This window comes from Dryobates pubescens, chromosome 9, assembly GCF_014839835.1.
Source record: "Dryobates pubescens isolate bDryPub1 chromosome 9, bDryPub1.pri, whole genome shotgun sequence".
NCBI lineage: Eukaryota > Metazoa > Chordata > Aves > Piciformes > Picidae > Dryobates > Dryobates pubescens.
In genome coordinates this window covers 1122567-1145611 of record NC_071620.1, presented here as the reverse complement: position 1 = coordinate 1145611, position 23045 = coordinate 1122567, and the positions used below count along the sequence as shown (strand labels likewise).

The 23045-nt window shown below is 58.6% G+C and overlaps 1 protein-coding gene across 1 annotated transcript in view; it reads left to right on the top strand.

Annotated features, from left to right (window-relative positions):
- The window catches only part of DLGAP1 (DLG associated protein 1), a 48008-nt gene that overhangs the window by 4674 nt on the left and 20289 nt on the right, over window positions 1–23045 (top strand). Inside the window, exons 2-4 of the mRNA XM_054164413.1 lie at window positions 4592–4965; window positions 11219–11310; window positions 17137–17555. Of these exons, the coding sequence (XP_054020388.1) occupies window positions 4592–4965; window positions 11219–11310; window positions 17137–17555 (885 nt within the window). The remainder of the gene's footprint in view (window positions 1–4591; window positions 4966–11218; window positions 11311–17136; window positions 17556–23045) is intronic.

The window sequence follows — 23045 nt, the reverse complement described above, 5'->3', positions numbered from 1 at the left end:
CAGCTTCAGCACCAGCAGTGAGGGCTTTCATTTGCCAAGCACTTCAGCCCACAGGTCCTCCAGGTTGCCATGCCAGGAGCTGCCAGGCTGCCAGCAGCAGCAGCAGGGTGCCAACAGGACACACCACAGCCCTCCCCCCTGCCCTGCTGTGCTGCAGGCTGGGGAGAGCTCCTTGGCTCCAGCCTCGGGCTCGCAGCTGCCCCCAGCAGCGCCCCAGGCAGGGTGCTGGGGGTGACATCACTTCCAGTAACCCAGTGCCTGGGGGCTCCTTGCTGCCTGCCAGCCTCTGCTGGGACCTGCTGGGGGACTCCAGGAAGCTGGGGATGAGTTGGGGCTTGCTGGAGGAACCTTTGCTGCTCCTCTTGCTGCTTCCACTGCCTGCCCTGTTCAGTTCCCTCCCTCCCCTGTTCAGTTCCCTCCCTCCCTCCTCTGCAGGACAGCTTCAGGTGGTTTTAGGCTGGAGCTGAGGAAGAAGTTCTTCAGTGTGAGGCTGCTGAGCCTCTGGCCCAGGCTGCCCAGGGAGGCTGTGGCTGCCTCCTGCCTGGGGGTGCTGCAGGCCAGGCTGGATGAGGCCCTGAGCAGCTGAGCCTGGCTGAGAGGTGTCCCTGGGCATGGAGGGGAGCTTGGAGCTGGATGATCTTTCAGGCTCCTTCCAACCTTCTCAGGACAGGGAACTGCTGGGGAGAGCCCAGGGCAGGCTGCAGAGCTGCTGAGGGGCCTGGAGCAGCTCTGGCAGCAGCAAAGGCTGAGAGCCCTGGGGCTGTGCAGCCTGCAGGAGAGCAGCCCCAGAGGGCAGCTGAGCAATGCTCAGCAAGAGCTGAAGGAGCTGTGGGGGGCAAGAGGCTGGGGCCAGGCTCTGCTGAGTGGTGCCCAGGCCAGGCCAAGGGGCAGAGCCTGGAAGCCAGGAGGTGGCAGCTGAGCAGGAGGAGAAAGTGGTTTGGGGGGAGGCTGCTGGAGGCCTGGAGCAGGCTGCCCAGAGAGGTTGTGGAGTCTGCTGGGGTGGAGAGCTTCCAACCCCCCCTGGGCACTGTGCTGCTGGGCAAGCTGCTGGGGGGGCCCTGCTGGAGCAGGGCTTGGGCTGGGGCAGCTCCAGAGGTCCCTTCCCACCCCTAACTTCTGGGATTGTCATCCTTTCCTCTCCTTCCAGGTCCTGTGCGTGCCATGAGTGTGTTACAAACCACCTTTCACCCCTGTCAGGTGCCCACTGACCCTGAGCTAACACCAGGCAGGTTCATTGTTTCATCCACCTCCTCTCCCACAGGTGCTGTGGTTCGTGTCTGGAGCTCCAGCAGTGCTTTCAGAACCTTTCCTCTCTCAACCCTTCACTTTGGTTTTGTCCTGGATGCCCTCAGCAGCCAATGTGCTCCCCATGGGTTCAGGCATCTGAGCAGCAAGCCTCCCCCTTCCAAGCACCCAAACCCCATGGGCTCCATGCCCTGCAAACACCTTCTGGGGGCTTCTGCTTCTGCTGCTGGGGGCTGCAGCTCTCCTGCAGCTTTGGGAAGGTGTGATCCAGTCTGGAGAGGGGAAGGCTCCCAGGAGACCTCATTGTGGCCTTCCAGGATCTGCAGGGGGCTCCAAGCAAGCTGGGGAGGGACTTTCTGAGGGTGTCAGGGAGGGATAGGACTGGGGGGATGGAGCAGAACTAGAAGTAGGGAGATTCAGATTGGCTGTGAGGAAGAAGTTGTTGCCCATGAGGTGGTGAGAGCCTGGCACAGGCTGCCCAGGGAGGTGGTGGCAGCCTCCTGCCTGGAGGTGTTTGCAGCCAGGCTGGAGGTGGCTGTGAGCAACCTGCTGCAGTGTGAGGTGTCCCTGCCCATGGCAGGGGGTTGGAGCTGGCTGAGCCTTGAGCTCCCTCCCAGCCCTGACAGCTCTGTGATTCTATGCTCCCAGGGATCTGAGCTAGGCAACTGAAGGCCACACTGCTGTCTGGCTCAGCAAGCACCTCCAGTGCAGGCAGGGAGCAGAGCAGCTGTCCTGGAGGTGTCTTTCATGTGGGTGGCATCCAGGGCTGCCCTCCTGGCCCGGTGATGACTGCCTGCAGGAATTCATCTGAAGGAGTTGGCTGGCTGAGCTTTGCACAGGTTCATGCCTGCATTGATTGTCTGTGCAGAAGGAAGCAGCTCAGGAGCCTGTTGGTGGGGTTGGTTTCTTGCCTTCTTCATGGGCTGGCTTTCCTCATCTGGAAGCATTCCGGACTTGAGGAATGCAGAGCTGCCAGCTGGCCCTCAGAGGAGGGTAGGCTTCCCATGGTTTGAAAGGAAGCAGAGCAGATTGAGGTTGCATGGGAGGAACAAGTTCTGCACCAGGAGGCTGCTGGAACACTGCAAGCAGGTTGCCCAGGGAGGTGTTGAGGCTCCAGCCCTGGAGATCCTCAAGGGGAGGCTGGAGAGGGCTGTGAGCAGCCTGCTGCAGTGGAGGATGTCCCTGCTGAGGGCAGGGGCTTGGACTGGGTGAGCCTTGGAGGTCTTTTCCCAGCCAAACCATTCAAGAATTCTATGGACCCCTGGAGCTGCCCCCAGCCCAAGCCCTGCTCCAGCAGGGCCCCCCCAGCAGTTGCCCAGCAGCACAGTGCCCAGGGGGGTTGGAAGCTCTCCACCCCAGCAGACTCCACAACCTCTCTGGGCAGCCTGCTCCAGGCCTCCAGCAGCCTCCCCCCAAACCACTTTCTCCTCCTGCTCAGCTGCCACCTCCTGGCTTCCAGGCTCTGCTGAGTGGGGCCCAGGCTCTGCCCCTTGGCCTGGCCCTGGGCCCCACTCAGCAGAGCCTGGCCCCGCCTCTTGCCCCCCACACTCCTTCAGCTCTTGCTGAGCATTGCTCAGCTGCCCTCTGGGGCTGCTCTCCTGCAGGCTGCACAGCCCAGGGCTCTCAGCCTTTGCTGCTGCCAGAGCTGCTCCAGGCCCCTCAGCAGCTCTGCAGCCTGCCCTGGGCTCTCCCCAGCAGCTCTCTGTCCCTCTGGGGCTGGGGAGCCCAGAGCTGGCCCCAGGACTCACAAGGGCAGAGCAGAGGGGCAGGAGAGCCTCCCTTGCCCTGCTGGCCACTCTCTTCTCCGTGCCCCCAAGACCACTTAGTTCTTTTGTAGCAAGACCTGCACAAGTCCTAGCAGGTAGAGTTTGACCTAAGGTGTCTTGGACAAGATGTCTCAGACCAAATGCAGTCCCAGATCCTACCTAAGCTGGGGAGATTGGGCAGGAGAGGGCAGAGGGAGACAGCAAACAACTGCAGTGAGAGCTGCTGGAGCAGAGCTCAGCCAGGGGAAGAGGTTGGAGACTCAGCATCCTCCTGTGCCTTGCCTGGAAGAGTGTTGCAGAAGTGTTGCTGGGAGGAGTTGCTCCCATGGGGGCTTAGAGCAGTGAGGAGAAACCTCCTGGAGAGAAGAAGAGTGAGGAGGGACTGGGAGAAAGGAAGAGTAAGAAGGGTATTGGAGAAGGGTGAGGAGGGACTGGGAGAAAAGAGTGAGGAGGGCCTTGGCCAAGAGCCCATTTCTGAGCCTCCTCTCCTGCTGGTGCTGCCAGGCAGGCTGGCCAGGAGCAGAGGGCACACACAAGTGAGGTGTTCCCATGGAGCTCTGGGGAGCTCTGTGGCTGCCAACCTCCTCCTTGCCTCCTGTGCCTGCACTGCCTGAGGCCTGGAGAGCTGCTGCTGGTGTCAGCGAGTCCCTTGCAGCACATCCCTAACCGGAGGCCTCTCCTCTGTTCTTTTGTTCTTTCTTTGTGCTTTCTTGCTTTGGCTTTGCTTTCTTTTTCTTCTCCTCCTTCTCCTTCTCCTTCTCCTCCTTCTCCTCCTTCTCCTCCTCCTCTCTTCTCCTCCTCCTCCTTCTCCTCCTCCTCCTCCTTCTCCTCCTCCTCCTCCTTCTCTCCTCCTTCTCCTTCTCCTTCTCCTTTTCCTTTTCTTCTCCTCTCCTCCTTCCCCTCCTCCTTCCCCTCCTCCTTCCCCTCCTCCTTCTCCTCCTCCTTCTCCTCCTCCTTCTCCTCCTCCTTCTCCTCCTCCTTCTTCTTCTCCTCCTCCTCCTTCTTCTCCTCCTCCTTTTCCTTCTCCTCCTCCTCCTTCTTCTCCTCCTTCTCCTCCTCCTCCCCCTTCTTCTCCTCCTTCTTCTCCTCCTTCTCCCCCTTCTTCTCCCCCTTCTTCTCCTCCTCCTCCCCCTTCTTCTCCTCCTTCTTCTTCTCCCCCTTCTTCTCCTCCCCCTCCTCCTCCTCCTCCTTCTCCTCCTTCTCCCTCTCCTCCTCCTTCTCCTCATCCTCCTTCTCCTCCTCCTCCTTCTCCTCCTTCTCTTCCTCCCCTCCTCTTCCTCCTCCACCTCCTCTTCCTCCTCCTCCTCCTCTTCCTCCTCCTCCTCTCTTCCTCCTCCTTCTCCTCCTCCTCCTTCTCCTCCTCCTCCTTCTTCTCTTTCTTTGTCTCCTTCTCCTCCTCCTTTTCCTCCTCCTTTTCCTTCTCCTTTTCCTCCTCCTTCTCCTCCTCCTATTCCTTCTCCTCCTCCTATTCCTTCTTCTCCTCCTTCTTTTTCTTTGTCTCCTCCTCCTCCTCCTTCTTCTCCTTCTCCTCCTCCTCCTCCTCCTCATCCTCCTCCTCCTCCTCCTCCTCCCCCCCCCAGTCTCATCCTGCATCACCACCTACAAGAAGACCCCGCCGCCGGTGCCCCCCCGGACCACCACCAAGCCTTTCATCTCCATCACCGCCCAGAGCAGCACCGAGTCGGCCCAGGACGCCTACATGGACGGGCACGGGCCGCGGGGGGACATCATCAGCCAGTCTGGCCTCAGCAACTCCACCGAGAGCCTGGACAGCATGAAGGCCCTGACGGCCGCCATCGAGGCCGCCAATGCCCAGATCCACGGCCCCGCCAGCCAGCACCTGGGCGCCAACACCGCCACCGTCACCACCACCGCCACCATCGCCACCGTGGCCGTGGAGGACAGGAAGAAGGACCTCTTCAAGAAGAACAGATGCCTCTCCATTGGCATACAGGTAGGGGGCGGGGAGCCTGCCTGCCTGCCTGCCTGCCTGCCTGCCCTCCTCCTGCCGCCTCTGCCGCCGGCTGGCCTCGGGAGCTCGCCCTGCGGGGGCCGGAGGGCGGCGGAACCTCTCCCCCCCGGCGGGGCACCGGGGTGGGAGAGTTGGGGATGGTCAGCCTGGAGAAGGATGCAAGGGGCACCAGGCACCCAGCAGCAGAACAAGGGGACACGGTCTCAAGCTGTGCCAGGGGAGGTTTAGACTCGAGCTGAGGAGAAAGTTCTTCACCGAGCGAGTCGTTCGCCATCGGGATGTGCTGCCCGGGGAGGTGGTGGAGTCGCCGTCCCTGGAGGGGCTCCAGAGGGGATTGGATGTGGCAATGGTGCCATGGTCTGGTCATGAGGTCTGTGGTGACAGGTTGGACTCGGTGAGCCTTGGGGTCTCTTCCAACCTTAGTGACACTGTGACACCTTAGAGCAGCCCTGCAGGGCTCCAGGAGAGCTGGGGAGGGGCTGTGGACAAGGGCTGGGAGGGCCAGGATGAGGGGCAGGGGCTTTGAGCTGGGAGAGGGGAGACTGAGACTGGAGAGGAGGAAGAACTTGTTGAGAGTGAGGGTGGGGAGACTCTGGCACAGGCTGCCCAGGGAGGCTGTGGCTGTGGCTCCTCCCTGGAGGTGTTCAAGGCCAGGCTGGATGAGGCCTTGAGCAGCCTGGGCTGCTGGGAGTTGTCCCTGGGCATGGCAGGGGCTTGGAGCTGGGTGGTCTTCAAGGTCCCCTCCAACCCAACCCATCCTGTGGCTCCCTCACAGCATCACAGACTGTTAGGGGTTGGAAGGGGTTTGCAGAGATCAGTGAGTCCAAGCTCCCTGTGCTCCCAGGGCTCCTCCATGCCAAGGGTCCTTGAGTATGGGATTCCTGATTCCCTGTGTCCAGGTTTCCTGCTTCTCCTGCCAGGCAGCTCTGCAGCCCCTGCAGCTGCAGCAGGCTCAGGGTGGCAGTGCTGCTGCTCTGCCCTGGCTGGCAGCAGGCTGAGGGTGGCAGTGCTGCTGCTCTGCCCTGCCTGGCAGCAGGCTGAGGGCTCAGGGTGGCAGTGCTGCTGCTCTGCCCTGGCTGGCAGCAGGCTCAGGGGGGCAGTGCTGCTGCTCTGCCCTGGCTGGCAGCAGGCTCAGGGTGGCAGTGCTGCTGCTCTGCCCTGGCTGGCAGCAGGCTGAGGGCTCAGGGTGGCAGTGCTGCTGCTCTGCCCTGGCTGGCAGCAGGCTGAGGGTGGCAGTGCTGCTGCTCTGCCCTGGCTGGCAGCAGGCTCAGGGGGGCAGTGCTGCTGCTCTGCCCTGGCTGGCAGCAGGCTCAGGGCTCAGGGTGGCAGTGCTGCTGCTCTGCCCTGGCTGGCAGCAGGCTCAGGGCTCAGGGTGGCAGTGCTGCTGCTCTGCCCTGGCTGGCAGCAGGCTCAGGGCTCAGGGTGGCAGTGCTGCTGCTCTGCCCTGGCTGGCAGCAGGCTCAGGGTGGCAGTGCTGCTGCTCTGCCCTGGCTGGCAGCAGGCTCAGGGCTCAGGGGGGCAGTGCTGCTGCTCTGCCCTGGCTGGCAGCAGGCTGAGGGTGGCAGTGCTGCTGCTCTGCCCTGGCTGGCAGCAGGCTGAGGGTGGCAGTGCTGCTGCTCTGCCCTGGCTGGCAGCAGGCTGAGGGTGGCAGTGCTGCTGCTCTGCCCTGGCTGGCAGCAGGCTGAGGGTGGCAGTGCTGCTGCTCTGCCCTGGCTGACAGCAGGCTGAGGGTGGCAGTGCTGCTGCTCTCTGCCCTGGCTGGCAGCAGGGGGGCTCAGGGTGGCAGTGCTGCTGCTCTGCCCTGGCTGGCAGCAGGCTCAGGGTGGCAGTGCTGCTGCTCTGCCCTGGCTGGCAGCAGGCTCAGGGGGGCAGTGCTGCTGCTCTGCCCTGGCTGGCAGCAGGCTGAGGGTGGCAGTGCTGCTGCTCTGCCCTGGCTGGCAGCAGGCTGAGGGGGGCAGTGCTGCTGCTCTGCCCTGGCTGACAGCAGGCTGAGGGTGGCAGTGCTGCTGCTCTGCCCTGGCTGGCAGCAGGCTGAGGGCTCAGGGTGGCAGTGCTGCTGCTCTGCCCTGGCTGGCAGCAGGCTCAGGGTGGCAGTGCTGCTGCTCTGCCCTGGCTGGCAGCAGGCTCAGGGTGGCAGTGCTGCTGCTCTGCCCTGGCTGGCAGCAGGCTCAGGGCTCAGGGTGGCAGTGCTGCTGCTCTGCCTGGCTGAGCAGGCTCAGGGTGGCAGTGCTGCTGCTCTGCCCTGGCTGGCAGCAGGCTCAGGGCTCAGGGTGGCAGTGCTGCTGCTCTGCCCTGCTGGCAGCAGGCTCAGGGGTGGCAGTGCTGCTGCTCTGCCCTGGCTGGCAGCAGGCTCAGGGCTCAGGGGGGCAGTGCTGCTGCTCTGCCCTGGCCTGGCAGCAGGCTCAGGGTGGCAGTGCTGCTGCTCTGCTCTGCCTGGCAGCAGGCTCAGGGCTCAGGGTGGCAGTGCTGCTGCTCTGCCCTGGCTGGCAGCAGGCTCAGGGTGGCAGTGCTGCTGCTCTGCCCTGGCTGGCAGCAGGCTCAGGGCTCAGGGGGGCAGTGCTGCTGCTCTGCCCTGGCTGGCAGCAGGCTCAGGGTGGCAGTGCTGCTGCTCTGCCCTGGCTGGCAGCAGGCTCAGGGCTCAGGGGGGCAGTGCTGCTGCTCTGCCCTGGCTGGCAGCAGGCTGAGGGTGGCAGTGCTGCTGCTCTGCCCTGGCTGGCAGCAGGCTCAGGGTGGCAGTGCTGCTGCTCTGCCCTGGCTGGCAGCAGGCTCAGGGGGGCAGTGCTGCTGCTCTGCCCTGGCTGGCAGCAGGCTCAGGGCTCAGGGGGGCAGTGCTGCTGCTCTGCTCTGCCTGGCAGCAGGCTCAGGGCTCAGGGTGGCAGTGCTGCTGCTCTGCCCTGGCTGGCAGCAGGCTCAGGGCTCAGGGTGGCAGTGCTGCTGCTCTGCCCTGGCTGGCAGCAGGCTCAGGGCTCAGGGGGCAGTGCTGCTGCTCTGCCCTGGCTGGCAGCAGGCTGAGGGGGCAGTGCAGCTGCTCTGCCCTGGCTGGCAGCAGGCTGAGGGTGGCAGTGCTGCTGCTCTGCCCTGGCTGGCAGCAGGCTGAGGGTGGCAGTGCTGCTGCTCTGCCCTGGCTGGCAGCAGGCTGGGGGTGGCAGTGCTGCTGCTCTGCCCTGGCTGGCAGCAGGCTCAGGGTGGCAGTGCTGCTGCTCTGCCCTGGCTGGCAGCAGGCTCAGGGTGGCAGTGCTGCTGCTCTGCCCTGGCTGGCAGCAGGCTCAGGGCTCAGGGTGGCAGTGCTGCTGCTCTGCCCTGGCTGGCAGCAGGCTCAGGGTGGCAGTGCTGCTGCTCTGCCCTGGCTGGCAGCAGGCTCAGGGCTCAGGGGGCAGTGCTGCTGCTCTGCCCTGGCTGGCAGCAGGCTCAGGGGGCAGTGCTGCTGCTCTGCCCTGGCTGGCAGCAGGCTGAGGGTGGCAGTGCTGCTGCTCTGCCCTGGCTGGCAGCAGGCTGAGGGTGGCAGTGCTGCTGCTCTGCCCTGGCTGGCAGCAGGCTCAGGGTGGCAGTGCTGCTGCTCTGCCCTGGCTGGCAGGCTCAGGGCTCAGGGTGGCAGTGCTGCTGCTCTGCCCTGGCTGGCAGCAGGCTCAGGGTGGCAGTGCTGCTGCTCTGCCCTGGCTGGCAGCAGGCTCAGGGCTCAGGGTGGCAGTGCTGCTGCTCTGCCCTGGCTGGCAGCAGGCTCAGGGGGCAGTGCTGCTGCTCTGTCCCTGGCTGGCAGCAGGCTGAGGGTGGCAGTGCTGCTGCTCTGCCCTGGCTGGCAGCAGGCTGAGGGTGGCAGTGCTGCTGCTCTGCCCTGGCTGGCAGCAGGCTGGGGGTGGCAGTGCTGCTGCTCTGCCCTGGCTGGCAGCAGGCTCAGGGTGGCAGTGCTGCTGCTCTGCCCTGGCTGGCAGCAGGCTCAGGGTGGCAGTGCAGCTGCTCTGCCCTGGCTGGCAGCAGGCTCAGGGGGGCAGTGCTGCTGCTCTGCCCTGGCTGGCAGCAGGCTGGGGTGGCAGTGCTGCTGCTCTGCCCTGGCTGGCAGCAGGCTGGGGGTGGCAGTGCTGCTGCTCTGCCCTGGCTGGCAGCAGGCTCAGGGTGGCAGTGCTGCTGCTCTGCCCTGGCTGGCAGCAGGCTCAGGGTGGCAGTGCTGCTGCTCTGCCCTGGCTGGCAGCAGGCTCAGGGCTCAGGGTGGCAGTGCTGCTGCTCTGCCCTGGCTGGCAGCAGGCTCAGGGTGGCAGTGCTGCTGCTCTGTCCTGGCTGGCAGCAGGCTGAGGGTGGCAGTGCTGCTGCTCTGCCCTGGCTGGCAGCAGGCTGAGGGTGGCAGTGCTGCTGCTCTGCCCTGGCTGGCAGCAGGCTGGGGGTGGCAGTGCTGCTGCTCTGCCCTGGCTGGCAGCAGGCTCAGGGTGGCAGTGCTGCTGCTCTGCCCTGGCTGGCAGCAGGCTCAGGGTGGCAGTGCTGCTGCTCTGCCCTGGCTGGCAGCAGGCTCAGGGTGGCAGTGCTGCTGCTCTGCCCTGGCTGGCAGCAGGCTCAGGGCTCAGGGTGGCAGTGCTGCTGCTCTGCCCTGGCTGGCAGCAGGCTGGGGGTGGCAGTGCTGCTGCTCTGCCCTGGCTGGCAGCAGGCTCAGGGTGGCAGTGCTGCTGCTCTGCCCTGGCTGGCAGCAGGCTGGGGGTGGCAGTGCTGCTGCTCTGCCCTGGCTGGCAGCAGGCTCAGGGTGGCAGTGCTGCTGCTCTGCCCTGGCTGGCAGCAGGCTGAGGGTGGCAGTGCTGCTGCTCTGCACTGGCTGGCAGCAGGCTCAGGGTGGCAGTGCTGCTGCTCTGCCCTGGCTGGCAGCAGGCTCAGGGGGCAGTGCTGCTGCTCTGCCCTGGCTGGCAGCAGGCTCAGGGCTCAGGGTGGCAGTGCTGCTGCTCTGCCCTGGCTGGCAGCAGGCTCAGGGTGGCAGTGCTGCTGCTCTGCCCTGGCTGGCAGCAGGCTCAGGGGGGCAGTGCTGCTGCTCTGCCCTGGCTGGCAGCAGGCTCAGGGGGCAGTGCTGCTGCTCTGCCTGGCTGGCAGCAGGCTCAGGGGGGCAGTGCTGCTGCTCTGCCCTGGCTGGCAGCAGGCTCAGGGGGGCAGTGCTGCTGCTCTGCCCTGGCTGGCAGCAGGCTCAGGGGGCAGTGCTGCTGCTCTGCCCTGGCTGGCAGCAGGCTCAGGGGGCAGTGCTGCTGCTCTGCCCTGCTGGCAGCAGGCTCAGGGGGGCAGTGCTGCTCCTCCCTGGCTCCTCCTGGCCAGCAGCAGGCTGCAAGGCTGTGCTGGAGCCTCCCGGCCGCCTGCTGCTCAGCCGCACAGGGGAGCAGGAAGCCATGCAGGAGAGCCCAGCTGGGGGTCAGGGATGAGAGCACTGCGAGGGAATGTGGAGCAGGAGCCAACAATGGCTTCCCCGAGGTGATTCCCCCCCAGAAGAGCTCTCCCCCAGCCGCACTGACCGCATTGTCCCTGCTTGCTCATGCATCACCTCGGGGCTGGCAGGCCCTGCATGTGGGCAGCGTTGTTCCACCTCAGCTTGCAGAGCTCCTGAGCCCCCCTGCTCAGTGAGAGCTGCATCTCCTGACCTCCAAGGGATGCAAGCAAGAAGCCTAAGCCCTGCCCGAGGTCACTGCTCCTTGCAGGAAGAAGGGCACGGGGCAAGACCAATGCCCTCTGCTTGCTGCTTTACTCCTTCCCAGTCACAGCTCCACAGGCTTGGAAGGGACCCTCCAAGGGCATCTCGGCCCTGCAGGCAGCAGGGACACCTCCAGCCAGAGCAGGCTGCCCAGGGACACAGCCAGGCTGAGCTTGGATGGCTCCAGGGATGGGGACTCTCACTGAGGGGAGCCACTGGCACAGGCTGCCCAGAGAAGTGCTGGAGGCTACCTCCCTGCAGGCATCCAAGCTGTCCCTGGGCAGCCTGCCCCGCTTGGAGGTGTCCCTGCTGCCTGCAGTGGGGTTGGCCAGGATGCCCAAGACCCCTTCCAACCCAGTGCTGCCGTGAAGCTGTGCCTGGATCAAGGTATTTATGGTATCATGGGATGGCTTGGGCTGGAAGGGACTCTTCAAGGTCTTGCAGTCCAACACCACCACCACCACCCCCCAGCAGTGAGCTGCAGGCACCCAGCAGTGACCACACAGCAAGCAGCTGGCCAGAGAGCTCTGCTGACCCCCCTTCTAATGAGCTGGCTGATGGCTTGATTGATTTGTCTGTTTGAAGGTCGATGGTGCTGAAGAGTGCCCCAAATCAGGTGAAAACAAGGCCAGCAGTAAGTTCCAGTCCATAGGAGTCCAAGTAGAGGAGGAGAAGTGGTGAGTAAATGTTGAACACTGCTTTGCCATGCTGCAGCTGGTTTGGCTGTGTGCCCAGAGCCCTGGCTTCCTGCATGCACCACCCCCACCAGACCCTGCTCCCTGCATGCACCCTCAGGCTCCCCCAGCTGAGAATGCTTTGAGCCTTCTAAACCCTGAAGCTCTTCTTCCGCGGAGGGGCTTTGCTCAGGACCTGGAAGCCACATCTCAAGGGCAGCAAACTCTCCATCCAGCTCTTTTTCCACCCATTCCCCCATCAGGAAACAAAACAAACCCCAACCAACCACTCATGCTGCAGCTGCAGAGGCCTGGAGCTGCTCCTTGGAGCTGCCAAGGAGTTGTCCTCCTTGGACTCCAGCAGGGTAGTTGCAGCCACATGGGGTGGCAGAGCCAAAGAGATTCCTCCTCCTCCTCCTCCTCCTGCTGGCTGCTGCTGCTGCTGGCTGCTGCTGCTACTGCTGCTGGCTGCTGCTGCTGCTGCTGGAGTATCTCACCCAGCCACCTCTGGATTACAGCTGCTCCCTCCCAGGACAGTCATGGAGACTGCAAAGCAGGTGGGGAGGGAGAACAAAGCAAAACCTCCTTGGTTTCCTCTCCCATCTGCAGCATGGCCTGCAGTGCCCAAAATGCTCCCAAACCCCCCCAAAATTCAGAGGAGTTTCTGTCTGTAAGGGTTTGTGTTTGGCTTGGAGGAGCATCACAGGGCATAACCCTTCCCAGGCACAGAAAGCTTCCAAGAGCTCTCCTAGAACTGAAGGTCTTCATTCCTGCCCCAATCTGGGCTCAGTGTGTTTGAAATCAAACCCAGGAGCCAATTTCTCCCCTCCCCTCCAGCTCTGCCACAGATGAAGTTCTTCACTCTTGCCCCAATCTGGGCTCAGTGTGGTTGAAATCAAACCCAGGAGCCAATTCCTCCCCTCCACCTCTGCCACAGCTGAAGATCTTCACTCTTGCCCCAATCTGGGCTCAGTGTGGTTGAAATCAAACCCAGGAGCCAATTTCTCCCCTCCAGCTCTGCCACAGCTGAAGGTCTTCATTCCTGCCCCAATCTGGGCTCAGTGTGGTTGAAATCAAACCCAGGAGCCAATTTCTCCCCTCCAGCTCTGCCACAGCTGAAGTTCTTCATTCCTGCCCCAATCTGGGCTCAGTGTGGTTGAAATCAAACCCAGGAGCCAATTCTCCCCTCCAGCTCTGCCACAGCTGAAGGTCTTCATTCCTGCCCCAATCTGGACTCAGTGTGGTTGAAATCAAACCCAGGAGCCAATTTCTCCCCTCCAGCTCTGCCACAGCTGAAGTTCTTCATTCCTGCCCCAATCTGGGCTCAGTGTGGTTGAAATCAAACCCAGGAGCCAATTCCTCCCCTCCACCTCTGCCACAGCTGAAGTTCTTCACTCTTGCCCCAATCTGGACTCAGTGTGGTTGAAATCAAACCCAGGAGCCAATTCCTCCCTCCCCTCCAGCTCTGCCACAGCTGAAGATCTTCACTCTTGCCCCAATCTGGACTCAGTGTGGTTGAAATCAAACCCAGGAGCCAATTCCTCCCTCCCCTCCACCTCTGCCACAGCTGAAGTTCTTCATTCCTGCCCCAATCTGGGCTCAGTGTGGTTGAAATCAAACCCAGGAGCCAATTTCTCCCCTCCCCTCCAGCTCTGCCACAGCTGAAGTTCTTCATTCCTGCCCCAATCTGGACTCAGTGCTTGAAAAACAAACCCAGATCCTCCCCTCCAAGCCTGCCCAGTGCTGCTCCTCCTGCAAGCTCCTACCCCAGGCTTGGTTCATTCCTCACAGCAGCACTTTTGGGACTCCTCCTGGTGCTGAGTTGTTGTAGAAGAAGAGTAGAGGCTCAGCACCATTTGTCAGTGAGGGGAGTGCTGCCCTTGCTGGGTGCAGCAGATCAGAGCTGGCAGGAGTGGGGCCCTCTGCCCTCCCCTGCCCCACCACGGGGAGCTCCTTTCCCACACCAGTTTTCCCTACAGCTGCTAAAAGGAGTCAGAAATTAGCTCTTGTCCTCAGTTTGCCAAAAGGGCTCCCAGTGCCTGCAGGGATCCTGCAGGAAGGCTGCAGAGGAACTGCTCCTGAGGGGGGGCTGGAGCCAGGCCCAGGGGGAAGGGTTTGCAGCTGAGGCAGAGCAGGGGCAGAGTGGAGCTGAGGAAGAAGTTCTCCAGTGTGAGGCTGCTGAGCCTCTGGCCCAGGCTGCCCAGGGAGGCTGTGGCTGCCTCCTGCCTGGGGGTGCTGCAGGCCAGGCTGGATGAGGCCCTGAGCAGCTGAGCCTGGCTGAGAGGTGTCCCTGGGCATGGAGGGGAGCTTGGAGGAGGTAGAATAGAATAGAATAGAATACAATACAATGAACCAGGTTGGAAGAGAGCTTTGACATCATCCAGTCCAACCTCTCCCCCAGCACCATCTGAGCAACTCAACCCTGGCACCAAGGGCCTCATCCAGGCTCTTCCTGAACATATCCAGGGCTGGGGACTCCACCACCTCCCTGGGCAGCACATCCCCAGGGCCAATCTCTCTTGCTGGCAAGAACTTTCTCCTAACATCCAGCCTGAACCTCCCCTGGCACAGCTTGAGACTGTGTCCTCTTGTTCTGGTGCTGCTTGCCTGGCAGAAGAGCCCAACCCCCACCTGGCTCCAACCTCCCTGCAGGGAGTTGCAGAGAGCAAGAAGGTCTCCCCTGAGCCTCCTCTTCTGCAGGCTAAGCAACCCCAGCTCCCTCAGCCTCTCCTCCCAGGGCTGTGCTCCAGACCCCTCCCCAGCTTTGTTGCCCTTCTCTGGACACCTTCCAGCAGCTCAACCTCTTTCCTGACCTGAGGAGCCCAGAGCTGGACACAGGACTCAAGGGGTGGCCTGAGCAGTGCTGAGCCCAGGGCAGAAGGACTTCCCTGCTCCTGCTGGCCACACTCTGCCTGCTGCAGGCCAGGATGCCCTTGGCCTTCTTGGCCCCCTAGGCACACTGCTGCCTCCTGTTCAGCTACTGTCCCCCACTCCCCCCCAGGTCTCTCTCTGCCTGGCTGCTCTCAGCCACTCTGCCCCCAGCCTGTAGCTCTGCCTGGGGTTGCTGTGGCCAAAGTGCAGCCCCTGGCACTTGGCTGTGTTCAATCTCCTGCCCTTGGCCTCTGCCCCTCTGCCCAGCCTGTCCAGGTCCCTCTGCAGAGCTCTCCTTCCCTCTCACAGCTCAACTCCTGCCCCCAGCTTGCTGTCAGCTGCACATTTCCTGCTGCTGGACTCCATCCCCTCCTCCAGATCAGCAATGAAGATATTGACCAGGCTGGGGCCCAGCACTGATCTCACGAAGTCCCTTCCAACCTGAGCCAAGCTGTGACTCTATCAGACCTCGATGTTTCCTGGGGGGCTGGGGCTGTTGCTAAGGAAAGGGAGAAGCCCTGAGCTGAAATGCAAAGATCTTTGTCCAAAAGAACACAAGAGGAGACCTGGAAGGGAAGAGCTGAATGAGCACCCAGTGACCCTGTGGCCCTTGCAAACACATCCTGCTCTTGTTCTCAGTACTGGTTTAGCCAGTCTGAGGTTTCCTGCCTTTCTGCACCTCAGGCCAGGTATCTGCTGCCTGCTCTGAAGCTGTAATTATTGCACCTTGTGCCTGCAGGGCATGGCCCAGAACAAAAGGGCCCAGCCTGAAAGCACAGGAAGGAGCAAATCTCTGCTTTTAACTGTTCCCAGCAACCAGTGAACCCTGCTCTGCTGCTGTGGGGCTGGGTTGGGTTTCTTGTTCTGGGGTTGTGTTTTTGCAGCTCTGTGAATGTTTTGCAGGTGCAGGAATAAGGCAAGGTTGGGGTGATAGGACCAGAAGCTCTCCCTGGAGCTGTCTCCTGGGCTGAGCTGCTGGCTTTGATAGACTACACAGCAATCACAGATCTGTCAGGGTTGGGAGGGACCTCAAAGCTCAGCCAGTCCCAAGCCCCCTGCCATGGGCAGGGACACCTCACACCACAGCAGGTTGCTCACAGCCACCTCCAGCCTGGCTGCAAACACCTCCAGGCAGGAGGCTGCCACCACCTCCCTGGGCAGCCTGTGCCAGGCTCTCACCACCCTCCTGGGGAACAACTTCTTCCTCACAGCCAATCTCAATCTCCCCACTTCCAGTTTTGCTCCCCAGTCAGGAGTGACCACCTCAATAAACCATGAGCTTGCATGGGCCAAAGAGAGGAGTTTGCTTGTTGGCTTGCAGTGAGAGGAGAAGCTCAGAGTGGTCCTGGTTTACTGGCCTGCTGCAGCTGCAGGGGCTGCAGAGCTGCCTGGTAGGAGAAGCAGGAAACCTGGACACAGGGAATCAGGAATCCCATACTCAAGGACCCTTGGCATGGAGGAGCCCTGGGAGCACAGGGAGCTTGGACTCACTGATCTCTGCAAACCCCTTCCAACCCCTAACAGTCTGTGATGCTGTGAGGGAGCCACAGGGTGGGTTGGGTTGGAAGGGACCTTGAAGACCACCCAGCTCCAACCCACTGCCATGCCCAGGGACACCTCCCCGCAGCCCAGGCTGCTCAAGGCCTCATCCAGCCTGGCCTTGAACACCTCCAGGGAGGAGCCACAGCCACAGCCTCCCTGGGCAGCCTGTGCCAGTGTCTCCCCACCCTCACTGTCAAGAATGTCAGCCCAAATCTGCCTTCCTTGAGCCATGGTGCTCTTAGCTTGACCATTGGACTCCATGATCTGGGAGATCTTTCCCACCCAAACCAATTCCATGATTCTGTGCTTCCAAGCACTGAAGCCCAGGCCCAGGAGAAGTGGCAGAACCTGAGTGAGTCCCTTCTGAGCAAGCCTGGTGGGAGCACAGGAGGTTCCACCTCAACACAAGGGTCACAGAGCCCTGGAGCAGGCTGCCCAGAGAGGTTGTGGAGTCTCCTTCTCTGGAGACGTTCAAGGATGTGGTTCCTGTGTGACCTGAGCTCTATGGTCATAGAATCAACCAGGTTGGAAGAGACCTCAGAGCTCATCCAGTCCAACCTGTCACCCAGCCCTATCCAATCAACCAGACCATGGCACCAGGGCCTCAGCCAGGCTCTTCCTAAACACCTCCAGGGATGGGGACTCCACCACCTCCCTGGGCAGCACATCCCCAGGGCCAATCTCTCCTGCTGGGATGAACTTCTTCCTAACATCCAGCCTGAACCTCCCCTGGCACAGCTTGAGACTGTGGCCTCTTGTTCTGCTGCTGCTTGCCTGGGAGCAGAGCCCAACCCCCACCTGGCTCCAACCTCCCTGCAGGGAGTTGCAGAGAGCAAGAAGGTCTCCCCTGAGCCTCCTCTTCTGCAGGCTAAGCAACCCCAGCTCCCTCAGCCTCTCCTCCCAGGGCTGTGCTCCAGACCCCTCCCCAGCTTTGTTGCCCTTCTCTGGACACCTTCCAGCAGCTCAACCTCTTTCCTGACCTGAGGAGCCCAGAGCTGGACACAGGACTCAAGGGGTGGCCTGAGCAGTGCTGAGCACAGGGCAGAAGGACTTCCCTGCTCCTGCTGGCCACACTCTGCCTGCTGCAGGCCAGGATGCCCTTGGCCTTCCTGGCCCCCTGGGCACACTGCTGGCTCATGTTCAGCTACCATCAGTCAGCACCCCCAGGTCCCTCTCTGCCTGGCTGCTCTCAGCCACTCTGGACACCTTCAAGTGTCTCAATGTCCTTCTCGAACTGAGTGGCCCAGAACTGGACACAGCTCTCAAGGCGTGGCCTGAGCAGTGCTCTGGCAGCAGGGGGAGGGGGGGGTGGGAGGTGTTGAACTCGATGCTCTCCCTGGCTCCCCTCCAGCCCCGGGCACGCTCCCGTGGGAGCTCCCTGAGCGCTCTCCCCTCTGTGCCGCTCTGCCTCCCCAGCTTCCGCAGGTTCACGCGCTCCAACAGCGTCACCGCGGCCGTGCAGGCGGACCTGGACTTCCACGAGAACTTTGAGCTCCTGGAGCCTCAGGAGGACAACTCCTGCCCCGGCCCAGCCTCCAGGCAGTTCTCCCGCGACGCCAGCACCTCCACCGTCAGCATCCAAGGCTCGGGAAACCACTACCACGCCTGTGCCGTGGACGATGACTTTGAGACGGATTTTGACCCCTCCATTCTGCCTCCCCCTGACCCCTGGATCGACTCCATCACCGAAGACCCCCTGGAAGCTGTGCAAAGGTCGGTGTGCCCCCGCGACGGCCACTGGTTCCTGAAGCTGCTGCAGGCCGAGAGGGATCGGATGGAGGGCTGGTGCCAGCAGATGGAGAGGGAAGAGCGGGAGAGCAACCTGCCCGAGGACAGTGAGTGCCTGCCTGCAGAACGGGGCTTGGAAAGGGTGGAAGGAAGGGTTACGGATTGGGTTGGAAGGAAGGGATACAGATTGGGTTTGGAGGGCTTGGAAGGATACAGGTTGGGTTGGAAGAGTTGGAGGGAAGGGTTTCGGATTGGGTTGGAAGGAAGGGTTACAGATTGGGTTGGAAGGAAGGGATACAGATTGGGTTGGAAGAAAGGGTTACAGATTGGGTTGGAAGAAAGGGTTACAGATTGGGTTGGAAGGAAGGGATACAGATTGGATTTGGAGGGGTTGGAAGGATACAGGTTGGGTTGGAAGAGTTGGAAGGAAGGGTTTCGGATTGGGTTGGAAGGGTCGGAAGGGAGGGTTACAGATTGAGTTGGAAGGATTGGAAGGAAGGGTTACAGATTGGGTTGGAAGGAAGGGTTACAGATTGGGTTTGGAGGGGTTGGAAGGATACAGGTTGGGTTGGAAGAGTTGGAAGGAAAGGTTTCAGATTGGGTTGGAAGGGTTGGAAGGAAGGGTTACAGATTGAGTTGGAAGGGTTGGAGGGAAGGGTTACAGATTGGGTTGGAAGGGTTGGAAGGAAGGGTTACAGATTGGGTTGGAAGGAAGGGATACAGACTGGGTTGGAGGGTTGGAAGGAAGGGTTACAGATTGGGATGGAAGGAAGGGATACAGACTGGGTTGGAGGGTTGGAAGGAAGGGTTACAGATTGGGTTGGAAGGAAGGGTTACAGATTGGGTTTGGAGGGGTTGGAAGGATACAGGTTGGGTTGGAAGAGTTGGAAGGAAGGGTTTCGGATTGGGTTGGAAGAGTTGGAAGGAAGTGTTACAGATTGGGTTTGGAGGGGTTGGAAGGATACAGGTTGGGTTGGAAGAGTTGGAAGGAAAGGTTTCAGATTGGGTTGGAAGGGTTGGAAGGGAGGGTTACAGATTGAGTTGGAAGGAAGGGTTACAGATTGGGTTGAAGGGGTTGGAAGGAAGGGTTACAGATTGGGTTGGAAGGAAGGGTTACAGATTGGGTTGGAAGGAAGGGTTACAGATTGGGTTAGAAGGAAGGGATACAGACTGGGTTGGAGGGTTGGAAGGAAGGGTTACAGATTGGGTTGGAAGGGTTGGAAGGGAGGGTTGCAGATTGAGTTGGAAGGAAAGGTTACAGACTGGGTTGGAAGGGTTATAGATTATTAAGTTGGAAGGGTTATAGATTGGGTTGGAAGGGTTGTAAGGAAGGGTTACAGATTGAGTTGGAAGGGTTGGAGGGAAGGGTTACAGATTGGGTTGGAAGGGTTGGAAGGAAGGGTTACAGATTGGGTTGGAAGGAAGGGTTACAGATTGGGTTTGGAGGGGTTGGAAGGATACAGGTTGGGTTGGAAGAGTTGGAAGGAAGGGTTTCGGATTGGGTTGGAAGAGTTGGAAGGAAGTGTTACAGATTGGGTTTGGAGGGCTTGGAAGGATACAGGTTGGGTTGGAAGAGTTGGAAGGAAGGGTTACAGATTGGGTTGGAAGGGTTGGAAGGAAGGGTTACAGATTGAGTTGGAAGGAAGGGATACAGATTGGGTTTGGAGGGGTTGGAAGGATACAGGTTGGGTTGGAAGAGTTGGAAGGAAGGGTTTCGGATTGGGTTGGAAGGGTTGGAAGGAAGGGTTACAGATTGGGTTGGAAGGGTTGGAAGGAAGGGTTACAGATTGGGTTGGAAGGGTTACAGATTGGGTTGGAAGGGTTGGAAGGAAGGGATGGAAGGAAGGGTTGGAAGGAAGGGTTACAGATTGGGTTGGAAGGGTTTCAGATTGGGTTGGAAGGGTTGGAAGGAAGGGATGGAAGGAAGGGTTACAGATTGGGTTGGAAGGGTTTCAGATTGGGTTGGAAGGGTTGGAAGGAAGGGATGGAAGGGAGGGTTACAGATTGGGTTGGAAGGAAGGGTTGGAAGGGAGGGTTGCAGATTGGCTTGGAAGAGGCCCTCAAAGGTCATCTTGCCCTACTTACTGTGGGTTAAATGGGGTTTGGAGGAGGTCAGGTCCCAGGGGATCTGGGGTTGCTTAGTCTTGAGGAGGTTCAGGGCAGACCTCACTGCTCTCGACAATGCCCTGAAAGGAGGTTGGAGTGAGGTGGGGTTGGGATGTTCTCCCCAGGATCAGGTGATGGAATGAGGGGAGATGGCCTCAGGCTGTGCCAGGGGAGGGTTAGCTTGGATCTGAGGAGAGATTTCTTGCCTGACAGAGCGGTGAGGGGCTGGAACAGGCTGCCCAGGGCAGGTGGTGGAGTCCCCATCCCCGGGGGGACCGAAGCGCTGCGGGGCTGTGGTGCTGAGGGCCCTGGTTTGGTGGCGACCTGGCAGTGCTGCGGTGGGGCATGGGCCTGGGGATCTGCAGGGTCCTGCAGAAGAACACAGTTTGATGATTGATTGATTGATTGATTGGTTGACTGGATGATTCATTCTTTGATTCTGTGATTGATTCTGTGATTGATTCTATGATGGATCCTATGATTGGTTATTTGTTTCTATGATTGATTCTGTGATTCTTTGACTCTCTGATTGATCCTATGATGGATTCTTTGATTGGTTCTGTGATTGATTCTGTGATTGATTCCTTGATTGATTCTATGATTGATCCTATGACTGAATCTTTGATGCTATGATTGATTCTGTAAATGATTCTATGATTGATCCTATGATTGGTTATTTGTTTCTATGATTGATCCTATGACTGATTCTTTGATTCTATGATTGATTCTTTGATTCTTTGACTCTATGATTGATCCTATTATTGATTCTATGATTGATCCTATGATTGATTCTGTGATTGGTTCTTTGATGCTATGATTGATCCTATGGCTGATTCTTTGAGTGATTCTATGATTCTGTCATTGATTCTATGATTGATCCTGTGATTGATTCTTTGACTCTATGATTGAGTCTTTGATTCTTTGATTGATTCTTTGACCGAGTCTATGATTCTCTGATTGATCCTGTGATTGATTCTGTGATTGGTTCTTTGATTCTATGATTGATCCTATGGCTGACTCTTTGATTGATTCTATGATTTTGTCATTGATTCTATGATTGATCCTGTGATTGATTCTTTGACTCTATGATTGAGTCTTTGATTCTTTGGTTGATTCTTTGATTGAGTCTATGATTCTCTGATTGATCCTATGATTGATCCTGTGATTGGTTCTTTGATGCTATGATTGATCCTATGATTGATCCTATGCCTGATTCTTTGACTCTATGATTGAGTCTTTGATTCTTTGATTGATTCTTTGATTGAGTCTATGATTCTCTGATTGATCCTGTGATTGATCCTGTGATTGGTTCTTTGATGCTATGATTGATCCTCTATTGGTTCTTTGATGCTATGATTGATCCTATGACTGATTCTTTGATTGAGTCTATGATTGATTCTATGATTGATCCTATGCCTGATTCTTTGACTCTGTGATTAAGTCTTTGATTCTTTGATTGATTCTTTGATTGAGTCTATGATTCTCTGATTCATCCTGTGATTGATTCTGTGATTGGTTCTTTGATGCCATGATTGATGCTATGGCTGATTCTTTGATGCTATGATTGATCCTATGATTGGTTCTTTGATTCTATGATTGATCCTATGGCTGATTCTTTGATTCTATGATTCTGTCATTGATTCTATGATTGATCCTATGCCTGATTCTTTGACTCTATGATTGAGTCTTTGATTCTTTGATTGAGTCTATGATTCTCTGATTGATCCTATGATTGATCCTGTGATTGGTTCTTTGATGCCATGATTGATGCTATGGCTGATTCTTTGATGCTATGATTGATCCTATGATTGGTTCTTTGATTCTATGATTGATCCTATGCCTGATTCTTTGACTCTATGATTGAGTCTTTGATTCTTTGATTGATTCTTTGATTGAGTCTATGATTCTCTGATTGATCCTGTGATTGATCCTGTGATTGGTTCTTTGATGCTATGATTGATCCTCTATTGGTTCTTTGATGCTATGATTGATCCTATGACTGATTCTTTGATTGAGTCTATGATTGATTCTATGATTGATCCTATGCCTGATTCTTTGACTCTGTGATTAAGTCTTTGATTCTTTGATTGATTCTTTGATTGAGTCTATGATTCTCTGATTGATCCTGTGATTGATTCTGTGATTGGTTCTTTGATGCCATGATTGATGCTATGGCTGATTCTTTGATGCTATGATTGATCCTATGACTGATTCTTTGATTGAGTCTATGATTGATTCTATGATTGATCCTATGCCTGATTCTTTGACTCTATGATTGAGTCTTTGATTCTTTGATTGATTCTTTGATTGAGTCTATGATTCTCTGATTGATCCTGTGACTGATCCTGTGATTGGTTCTTTGATGCTATGATTGATCCTCTATTGGTTCTTTGATGCTATGATTGATCCTATGACTGATTCTTTGATTGAGTCTATGATTGATTCTATGATTGATCCTATGCCTGATTCTTTGACTCTGTGATTGAGTCTTTGATTCTTTGATTGAGTCTATGATTCTCTGATTGATCCTATGATTGATCCTGTGATTGGTTCTTTGATGCCATGATTGATGCTATGGCTGATTCTTTGATGCTATGATTGATCCTATGATTGACTCTGTGATTGGTTCTTTGATGCTATGATTGATCCTATGATTGGTTCTTTGATCCTATGATTAATCCTATGGCTGATTCTTTGATGCTGTGATTGATCCTATGATTGGTTCTTTGATGCTATGATTGATCCTATGGCTGATTCTTTGATGCTGTGATTGATCCTATGATTGGTTCTTTGCTGCTCTGATTGCTCCTATGGCTGATTCTCTGTGCTGAGTGCTGTGACGCTGGTGTGACACCGCCGGCCGCTCCGGCACGTGGCAGCTGCGGCCCGTGGAGGTCTCCTGGGGCTTTCTCGGTGCAGCTCAGCATGTCCTGCTCTACCTGGTGCCAAGCAGAAGCATATGGCAGGGCCCACTCTGCCTGCTCAGCGGGGCCACAAACAAACCCTGCCCTAAGGGAGGTCTCTGGAGAGGGAGGCAGGAGCAGCAGAGCTGCCTGGCTTGGCACAGGACAGGAGCAGGGCAGGGAGCGCAGCCCTTGTCCCCCACCTGCCGCCCCCGGCGTGCGCTTGGCCGGATCACAAAGTGGAGGAGCAGGAGGTGTGCTGAGGGGAGGCTTCTGTCCCTGGCATGGCAGCTGACAGAGGGCTGGGGTGTGTGCCCCCCCCTCTGTGCCCGGCGCTCCGTAAGGCGATCCGCGGCTCCGGCGGACAATGCAGCCCTTGTGCGCGGCAGCTGCGCTGGGCAGGCAGGGGCTGGGTGGCAGGGGCTGGGGGCACAGACACCTTGGGCTTGAGCTAGCTGGGGATGAGGATACCAGATGGGCTGGGCTGGAGGCTTCGAGCTGGGGGAGTGGAGTCTGCTGCTGTGCGTCAAAAGGCGACAGCAAACCAAGCTGTGGTGGGGTGGCTGGGCGGCGAGAGGCGGGCTGGGG